Genomic DNA, 10,666 nt, shown 5'->3' on the forward strand with positions numbered 1-10,666 from the left:
CTTCTGACCGCTTCCTTTACTCATGTTAGCGTCGTGTCGGTGTTGGAGTTCAAGATTTTGACTCCGCTAAGCCATCAAATGACGGCATTGGTGCGCTCGGTTCGGGGTTCATTCTATAACTGACATTCAGTAAGTGGATACCGACCTCTATGGTAAGATTTGGAAATAGTTGCCTTCCATATTTACATGACTTCCGTGCTTTCAAATGAAAATTAGTATTAACTCGTTCTCAATTTCGTCAATTCTATAAGTGATTTCTTTTGGAAGGGCAAACCCGTGATTGAATTTTTCAGAAAACCCTTCAACACATACTCGTATAGACAGTGTTGTGGAATATCGTCTCTGACTTATCTGTAATAGACTTAGAGCCAGTAGATGGCAGACTGTTTATTTATAATAACAACAGAAAGGGTGGGTTTCGTCGACCGTAAAGACCTTTTCAAATAGAGATTTACCTCTAACAAGCCCAGAGTGAAAGTCAATTACTAATGAAGTGATCTTCCATGGTGGTTTAAATTCAAAACTGCAGACTGTTAAGAAGTATTCTAGAAGACATTCAAGGAATGTTTTAAAAACGTACTTAAATATTTATGAACAGGAAGTTATCGTAGTGGCTTGATCATTACTATGTTCATCCACGTTGCCGAGTAGACACATTTTCGCATGCGATTCCCAAAACCCAGAGATGTTCGGCAGTACCACTGTAGTAGTGCCTTTGAAAGGGCGTCTATAAATCCATGAACACTTCGTTTGTTGAAAACATTGACAAAATAATATTATTATAGTAGTATACTGTTATTCATGGAATACAGACCTTCTACTGTTTTCTTTAGAATGTATTCGAGGTCATTACAATGACCTTCTTAACCCGGGATAGTAGAAAATACCTCCGGTTTCTGTTTATGTCAAAAAGAATATTTTAGTATTATACTGGCGCTCAAGGATTATTGAAATCTTACATATCTACCTATACCGAGTGTCAAAAAATGAACTACGGAGTAGGGGCAAGGGTATATTCCACTGATCTTGACATCTCTTTCTCTTTTTGAGGGTCCAAAATCGACTGTGTGGTAGGGCCAAGGGTAGACTCCACTGATCTTGATCTCAGCCAGCATCTTCGAAATGGAAGTAATAGAAGATGGGGAGTTCTTTTAAATAAATGCGGAAAGACAAAGAAAGGAAAGAAAGTACAGTGTATATTATATGGGAATAGCCAGACGTCATCGTTGGCCTTGTCGACGCCAAGGATTGATTCCGGTATAGCAAACAATTAGAGGAAAGCTTTAAGCTCACAGGCACTTCAACCCGACATGTCCATAGTTTGGGTTTTGCGGTCACAAGAAGGAGGATGGTGTCATGTGTAGAAGTTCACGCAAGTGAGGAAAGTTCTCTGATCGCCATTCACTTGGGAGTGGCCAAAAACTATTCTTTTACATATGACTCAAACAGCTCACGACTTCCGGTCTTTGACCAAGTTTCCTCTGGGTAGCCTAAGAACATCCTTTTGAAGGCGAGCTAAAGTGAGAAGACGAACCATCCCCTCCGCGGGGTTGTGCGATGGGCTTGGGACTCATCACGTAAAAAAAAAACAGTACCAATGAAAAGAAACAACAAGCCTCGGATGAGTGACCCCGCTTTTGGTGACGACCATGGATATACGACGACATTGACATAGTTCAGCGAATTAAAAGACATTGGTTACGCTGGCTGGGTCGTGTTGTCCGAATGGACAACTACAACTACAGCTCTGAAAGTATTCGACGCAGTACCCGCCGGAGGAAGAAGAGGAAGAGGAAGACCTCCACTCCGTTAGAAGGACCAAGTGGAGAAGGACCTGGCTTCGCTTGGAATATCCAATTGGCGCCACGTAGCGAAGAGAACAAACGACTGGCGCTCTGTTTTTAACTCGGCTATAATCGCATAAGCGGTGCCTACGGCAGTAAAGAAGAAGAAGGTCACATTATCGGTAACGAAAAGGCAGATGAGTTAGTAAAGCTGGGTTCCTCTTTATTCGAATCTTAGTCGTAGTTAATACCAAGAGCGCTAGGAAGGATCAAAAGAGGTTTAAGGTAGGACAGGAATAGAACCAAGGACGTACTTTGTAGATCCAAAAATAATACTCGTATATACAGTTTTACAGCCACTATAATGCGGCACTGGGCTTTTGGGGAGTCTTGACTTAAAACAATATTTGCCGCAGCTTCAATTTAAAAGAGAATACAGAAATGGTTTTCCACTTTCTCTGTGAATATCCAACTCTATCACACACCCGACACAAAATACTTGGAACCCATCAGGCACCAATGAATGAATGATTGCTCAGAATAAGCATAACGGACATAAGTAGTTTCATTGAGGAAGCCATATGGTTTGAGCGCAACGTTGAAGCGGGATAGCAAGATAAAGCTCTTAAGCTGCATCAAAATGACACATCCAGCGCTAATAGAGCCTTTGAGGGCAGCACTCTAACTGCCTACGTTGTTTCGACTTGAACTTATACGAGGGCAATATGTCGAACTTCTTAATACAGCTCGTAGAAATACTGTTTACTTTTCTTTGGAATTATCTAGTCTATTTCTCGGGTATAAGACAAGCACAGTTTAGTTTTGCCTCTGTAAGTCCAACAGTTCCGCGATTCGAGCGCTAAATTTATCTTCTTGGGTATGTAAAATTTCCACAACTATAAAAACAATTAATTTTTAGTGCAATCGTTGCTGCCGCCCCGCAAAGTGCCGGCTAACTTTACCGTAGAACGGCAAATAACGAAAAAGATTTACAATTCGGCTGAAGCGTGATTAAAATATCAACGCACAAGAATGGTAAGTGAACTGGAAAACATAGTTACAACAACAACAACAAAGGCAAAAATAGTAGAACCACACACGTGCTTGGCGTTGACGACATCAACCACAACAACAAGAACAACAACGGCAAACGCAAAATAAACAATGAAAATTGTTGCACGCACGACGACCAACTCGAGTACCAGGCGAACACAGCGCCAGATCCTCCTCCGCCGTCATGCTGCAGCCGCCGCTGCGCGTCTGCGCAAATGCTTAGCGCACAGGCGAAGAAAAAAAACGAAACGTGCTATAAAATTAATTGCATCATATTTTTCATGCAATTTACAGCTCTGTACGTGTGCGCCGCCGAGTGGGGTGTACATAGGTGCCCAGGTACCAGCGTGTAAGTACCCAGAATGCGTGATTGCGGATTCGAAATTCAGTTCGCCGCACCATAGGCATACACGTAGCGGTGTGTGTACGAGTTGCACTCGTCACCGCACTTAAACGGATATAAATTTGAGTGTGTGTGCATGCGCGTATTATTGTTTTTCTTCGAGTAATTTAATTTATTTACTTATTTTTTGTTTTAATGGGGTTTTAGTGATTGTTCGCTTGGGGCCAAAAGGTCGCTAGCGATTTCGTTAATTTGTCAACACTCTTACCACGTAAGTGTGTATGTGTATAGTCAGCTGAGGGCTGGTAAGGAGCGCGCTTGCGTCGCACGTTGTGGTAGGTGGCAGCGTATCGACTCGCTCGTCGGTGGCTTTGCCATTTTGACCCTCCGCCAGCACCAGGGATTAACGTCATGTGCACAATGGAAGTTAATATGTTTCACTTAAACGGAGTTTATTGTTCGTACGCGCGAGCAAGCATATCGAAGTCTCAACCGATATATACATATATATATATTAGAGCGCGGAAGATATCGCATGTTGCGCCAAAGATGTTAGGCTTAGTGCCGTTACTTTCTATTATTTTGTGATTTGACAAGTAATGGCGGTCAGTGGGTTAACGGATGTGACGGCCCAGAAAAGATGGTTCAACTGATAATTGAGTAAATACAATAAATACCAAACGCATTTCGTAATAAATTTTAATCTTCGCGTTGTTACATATCTCCACAAGAAAAGGTCTAACGGTGTGATATCACAATATCTTGGTGATCAACCGACCGGCCCAAAACATGAAATTATCTGCTCATCGACGCCATCATCCATTGATTGTTGCGATGTGTGGGAAGTGACGAGCTTCAATTTCAGGCAACAAAGAGTCGGTTACCAAAGCGCGATAACGGTCGCCCTTGACGGTTACGTTCTCATCAGCATAACCTTGGAAGAAATATGGATCAATAATTCCACCGGCTCACAAACCACACCAAACAGTGGTTTTTCCTGGATGAAATGGTAGCTTTTGAATCTCATCAGGTTGCACTTCATTCCAAATGTGGGAATTCTGCTTGTTTACATACCCATTGAACCAGAAATGGGTCTCATCGCGAAAAAAAAATTTAGCTCGAATACGTCGGACCTTCTTGGAACTTTTCAACAGCCCTCTTGTCAACAGGTGCTTTGGACTAAGTAGGCAAATGAGGAGTAAAGTTCTCAAAACACAACAAGTCCCTCATCATTCCCGTTCTGCTATATGGTGAGGAGGCATGGATAATGACATCATCTGATGAGTCGGCGTTCGAGAGAAAGTTTTGCGGAAGATTTATGGCTCTTTGCGTTTTGGCAATGGCGAATACCGCCGACGATAATACGATGAACTTTACGAGATACACGTCGACATTGACATAGTTCAGCGTATCAAAAGACGTAGCCATGGCTAAGTCATGTAGTCCGATTGGAAGAGAAAACTCCAGTTCTGAAAGTATTGATTCAGTACACGTCGGTAGTAGAAGCAGAGGAAGAGGAAGTCCCCCACTGCGTTGGAGAAATGAGGTGGAGAAAGACTTGGCTGCACTTGGTATCGCGAATTGGCGCCAATTGACTGGCGCGCTGTGACATAATCGCTTTAGCGCTGTCTACGCTTGTAAAGAAGAAGAAGAGCTCTTGAGGGCTTCTGGTGGGGGATCGCTATGAGAAAACTATTTACCTACGAACCAAGCAAGAGTTGTTGTCAAACCCGTTTTTCGACCAGTGTAAGAAAGGCGATGATAAGTTTGTAATTATGAAAATCAGAAAGCCTTGCGGAATCGTCTTCAGACTATCAGGTCCTTCCAAGATACGCTTCAAGATGCGCTCCCCTTAAACTCGACTATTCAGCGTCTAATCTCTTGTTTTTTACACCCTGAACAGGGATATTAAGTTTGGCACGATGTTTGCAGTATATATACATATGTATATACGTTGATTATCAGCATGACGAGCTGTACATACGCGAACTTCTCTCTCACTTCAGGCACATTGCAGCCGAAGCCAGAGACATTTTTTGGTATGCTCTAATTTGCTAGCGTTCCAAAACCTGAGGTGTTCTAGAGGCCATCCCTTGAAGCAACCCTTGGGGCTGGACGATTTTTCAAAAAACTGTTTTCCACTCAGCAGATCTTTCAGAGTGGCGAACCGAACAAACCAATGGTGTAAATGCAAAAGACTGGCTATGCAGATTTTCATAAGTAGAGTTAGAAGAGCAACACTTTTTTATAAGAAAATTATGTAGCTTCAGTTCATTGTTGTCAGTTCCAATATAATAATACAAAAACCAAACTGCTTTCAGTTTTAACAAGTGGAGGACACTGTGACCAGTTATTCATGGAAATTCTAGCAGATTCATGAAAAGGAGTACTGAAAATTGGGTTCTACCTAAGCATTCCTGTTAAGGCTATAATGGGTTTTGACATTCTGGTTTATATTGTATAATGGGAGTGAAATCGTAAGCTTAAATGATCATGAGCTATCAACTTGACAAAGTGCATCAAAATTATTTGGAGTATTGTTTCTCCCACTACAACAAGAAAATCATTCATGTAATTTAATTTATTCAATATATTTTTAGACAAAATCAGAGCACTTTAACTGCAAACCCTTGCTTCTAAGTGAAATTTGTAGATGAGGTATTAAAAAATGTATATTCTAACATAACTGTAAACGTAAGGAATCGGAAATGATGAACAGCAATATTTAATAATTTTAATTTAATGCAATTGAGTATTATTTTATTTATTTTTATCAAAGCCATTTTGCGCTTTCGAAAACACTTTCGCGTCGCTGGGCCAAAGTAGCTTGTAGATTTGCCACGACTCCCACAAGCAGAAGAAGTTGACGACATAAATCGACACACAAACCACACATAAATCTTCCAGCACGAAATACAACAAATACGCCAAGTAAACAGAGAGTAAATTGGAAGCAAAGCAGAGTATTAGCTGCAGCCAGGCGAGAGGCCGGTGTCGTGGTGGTGCTGCGTGGCAGAGCAGAGAAGAAATGTTTAAAATTTTATGGAACGAATTTTGCTTCATGATTTGTGCCTACAATAGTAAGCTTACCCATTAACAGCAGCAGCATATAGAAGCCAATGCCGAGCACACCATTCGGTGGGCTCCAGCTGGTAAAGTGTTGTGTGAGACCAAATCCTTTGCCGTAGCTGATGAGTAAAGTAAATTTTCAAATTAAGAAGTAGAAAGAATTAACTATTTTAACTCACTTTGATGTAAAGACTGCGGTGCAACTGATTTTGGGACTCAAATCGCACATTGCCACGTAGTCAGCATCCTTTTCCGCTCTCAGCTCTACATATGTGGCGTAGACGGACAACAGCAGACCCACTAGACACCAACCACGAAAGCGCAAAAGTGATTTACTCATTTTATTTATTAAAAAATTTGTGAACCGGCTTTTAATTTCACGAACAAATTATTACTTAATACTTTTAAGTTTTATTTAACGTCTCCGAACTGCGTTCCTCAGCGTTTGCCAAGCATTTGAGAGCGCTGCTGACGGTCGCAAATGAAATTTCTTTGCAAATTATCGCAAATGATTGTGATTGTCGACGAACTTTGGTCCTTCAACGCGCTTGGGTAGAGAGAGCGTGAAGTCGCGAGAGTGACCAGCGTGTAACTGACGGATTCTCTGCTGTTTGCTTTGGGTAATAATGTTATCTAAAATATTTACCGTTTAGCTGGGCACTCTGAGGCGCATGCGCCTAAATAATCGGTCCTGTTCCACGTTTGCTTTGCAGTTGTTTTTGTTTATTGAGAAGTTGATGTTTAGTTGTTTTGACAGCTTAAAGTGGCAAGCAACAGGTGGAAGAAAGAAATTTATGCAAATAAGGTTATGGTTGAGCACAAGCGCCCATGATACGAGTATACAGGGTGCATTGGAAAAATAAGTACTTGGCTACTTGTACGTATGTAAGGAATACTTTCTCTGAAGTGAAGAAGATTATAGAAGAGTTTTCAGAGAATCAAACTATACTCGAACTGGTTCGATTACTCAATTTAGCACAGTAACTATTTCTAATTTTACTGCGATTCAGCAGCAATTCGCAGAAATCGACTACACAATAATTCTCTTTGCCGGTGTCCATCTTTGACACGTGCTCGAGCAATACTGGGTCAAGAATTATGAAGCCTTTTAGTAGTTTTTTAGAACGAAGTCTTATCCTGCCCCGAAAAAATAGTTCAATATAATGACTTTCTCCAAAATTGGCACTAAACTCTCTCTCTCTCTATCTGTTCAAGTTCTGTTTACCTTGTACAATTACTATCAACGCAAGAACACCTAACGGTATGGAACCTTAACCGCGTAAACATAACTTCATTTCAAATAATAAATCATCACTCCAGTTTATTTTTTGTTGTTGTTACAATATTTGTTTAGTGAGTGACTGTTGCGACCATGATAAAACGCGTGACGCGCAAAGTGATGAATCCGCAAGCAACGCGACGCCGGCGCAAAGTCAGCACAACTTAAAATAGTCAACGGAAAAGCGGTGGAAGAGCAGCTAGGAGCTAGTGTAACGGCTGGCAGTCGTATAACTTAATTATTTCAAACTATTGCCACATGACGTTGGGCAATTCTTCATGCAGCAAATGGACGGACAGACAGTTGGGTAGTCAAAAATATGAATTTAGTTACATACAACTGTATAATGCCGTTATGCAGTACTTGCCACAGAAAAATATAATATATCTATATGTATGTGTACATCCTAGTCGAGAACGTGCCGCCTCAAAGTAAATGCAAAATAAATCATGACGCGTGCAGAAACGGAAAATGCTCGAGATCTCGCTAGAAGCTAGAAACAAAAAAAAAAAGAAACGTTTACTTCAGCTGCACGGAAGCTAGAATACCCTTTACAAATAACGAAGTTTACATACAAGAACTTTATTTTGATCAGTCAGCTTTTAGAGCAGCTACATATATGATATAGTGAACCGATCTGGAAGAAGTGTCTAGAGATTGTAGCGATGACTTGGCAAATAATCCATTTTGTCAATATATCTCGTCAACTGAAAAGGTTTCCAGGCAAGCACTTCCTACCGATCGTTCAGTTTGTATGACAGCTATATGCTATAGTTGTCCGATATCGGCGGTTCCGGCGAATGAACAGCTCCTTGGTATGAAAAGCATATGGGCAAAATTTCAGATCGATATATTAAAAACTGAGAGACTAGTTCCAGTTAATACAGACAGACGAACATCCAATACCATATTTCAGCCTTGAAATCCAATGTAGAATCTTTTTTGCCAACAGGTGCTACTTGGGATTGAGTAGGCAATTGAAAAGTAAAGTCATCTCTCGACGAACAAATACCAAACTCTACAAGCCCCTCATCATTCCGATCCTACTATATGATGAGGAGACATGGACAATGGCTTCATCTGATCTGAGTCGGCCTTGGAAGTGTTGAAGAGAAAGGTTTTGCGGAAGTTTTATAGTTCACGTCCCTCGTACATTGGCAACGGCGAGTACCGCAGTCGATGGAATGATGAGCTGTACGAGACAAGACTAAAAAAGAGACAGCGGCTGCGCTGGCTATATCATGTTGTCCAGATGGTAGAGAACACTCCAGCCAGGTCCAGGTTTTTAATTCAGTACCTGCCGGTGGAAGCAGAGAAAGAGAAAGAGGAAGACCTCCACTCCGTTGGAGAGAACAGAAGAAACGGTTGGCGCGCTGACTATAACCGCGGTGTCTACATATATTCATTATTGGCGTAGAAACCATTTACGCGATTATAGCCGTCATCAAAAGAGAGGGATCTCGTCCGAGGCTGTTGAATAGTTTTTATTACGGGCGTTTTATACGTGGCGGGTGCCAAACCCAGCGCACAACCCTGTGTAAGAATGGCACGACTTTAAACGGATGTTCTTTGGCTATCCAGAGGATACTTTGTCTAAGACCGGAAGTGTGGGCTGCTTGAGCCATATGCAAAAGATTATCTTCTGGCCACTCCCAAGTGCATGGCGATCAGAGAACTTTCCTCACTTGTGTGAACTTCTACACATGACTCCTTCTTTCTATATACTATATTCTTCGTATTCCAACGATTCCTTCTGGCTGCTACAAGAGAACTTAACACACCCTGTTCAGGGTATAAAAATTCAGCCAAACGCCAAACCTGAGGCAGCAAAATCGCTGGAAATAGCATGAAAATTAAATTTTGACTAAAACAAACAGCATTAAGGCAAAACGCTACGCTCTAACCCCGCCGCAATGCAGATCCGCATGTTGCACGTGGCTGCCGCCAATGGCTGCAACATAAACACGCTTGTGGCGTTGCATTGCTCGCGTTGAAACTGTAGCCTTCATAACAACTGCTAACGGTTGGCCGTTACTTTAGCATAGCGACTATGATTGCCACATTTAAGTTAACTTTCTAAGTTAATAAATTTAAATACATGTAATTAAAGACACAACAAATCTGCTCGCATGTTGTTGTAGTGCAATAAATGAGTATATAAAGAGGTTGGTTGTAGGCAGTAGCTATGAAGAATGAGCTATGAGAACAGGAAAGAATCCGTAAATTTGTGTTAAGACATGTGTCTAGTTAACTGTAACGGCATATGTGAAGTATGTTACAAATAGACCCAGTTAGAGCTACAAGCACAAACTGTAACAGTTACGTGGCTGACTTTCAAGGTTGACTGACGGTTGGACTATGCTTGAAATGTGTTTATTAGGGTGTTATTTTTTATTGAACTATTGATTTTTTTCAATCCCGTCACGTAATTTCCTTGGAAATACCCAAAAAAAAATGTTAATGTTAGCTCTTAATATTAACATTAAGCACTGGACCAAGGCCAGTAAAAATTTTCCATAGAAAATACACTACAATCGTGAGTTTTTATCTTTAAATTCTTACAGATCAGAGGCTTTGACTTTAGACGCGTATTTCTCAGAATTGTTCACTCTACAAAAGTTCCTAGTGTAACAAAGTCGTAGCTCACACCGGCGAGGTAGTACGGGGCTTTAAACCCGATTTTTCCAAGAATTTCGCATTTTTTTGTATATATCTCGTAAATGACAGGAGCTATAAAAAAAATTTACATGACAAATTTGTAGGAAATTTTATTTGCTATAAAAAAGATCCGAGGTCAAAGTCGCTATCATTAGTATTTCTCGAGTTATCAGCTTTTTAAGTAAGGATGTATGCAATTTTCATAGAAATGTTCTAAAGTTTTGATCAGCCGTCAGCTGTTTTGTGGAATCCAGTCAACAGCTTTTTGGTTGATTGTGTCCATTTTTTTTGAGAATTTCTTTTTAAAGGATGCTTGATTTGTGCGCGACCAAAGGAGTATCTATGCTTCGCAACCATATAGAAGTCCAAACTTAATAGAACTTAATATTTTGGTAAACCGCGTAGTGATCCGGGAGCTCCAGACAGCGTTGAAGGCGTCGAAAGGCCTCCTTTGATCTTCTGTTTACAGATATAATACTA

The 10,666-nt window shown here is 40.9% G+C and overlaps 1 protein-coding gene across 1 annotated transcript; it reads right to left on the reverse strand.

Annotated features, from left to right (window-relative positions):
* Nucleotides 1-5,883: 5,883 nt before the first annotated feature.
* Nucleotides 5,884-6,796, reverse strand: LOC105226676 (vitamin K epoxide reductase complex subunit 1). The gene is made up of 3 exons (XM_011205678.4): nucleotides 6,429-6,796; nucleotides 6,271-6,368; nucleotides 5,884-6,185 (listed from the first exon to the last, which is right to left on the reverse strand). Exons 1-3 carry the CDS (start codon nucleotides 6,587-6,589, stop codon nucleotides 5,941-5,943), a joined length of 504 nt encoding a protein of 167 aa, XP_011203980.2. The 5' UTR covers nucleotides 6,590-6,796; the 3' UTR covers nucleotides 5,884-5,940.
* Between the last annotated feature and the right edge of the window lie 3,870 nt (nucleotides 6,797-10,666).

This window comes from Bactrocera dorsalis, chromosome 3, assembly GCF_023373825.1.
Source record: "Bactrocera dorsalis isolate Fly_Bdor chromosome 3, ASM2337382v1, whole genome shotgun sequence".
Lineage (NCBI taxonomy): Eukaryota > Metazoa > Arthropoda > Insecta > Diptera > Tephritidae > Bactrocera > Bactrocera dorsalis.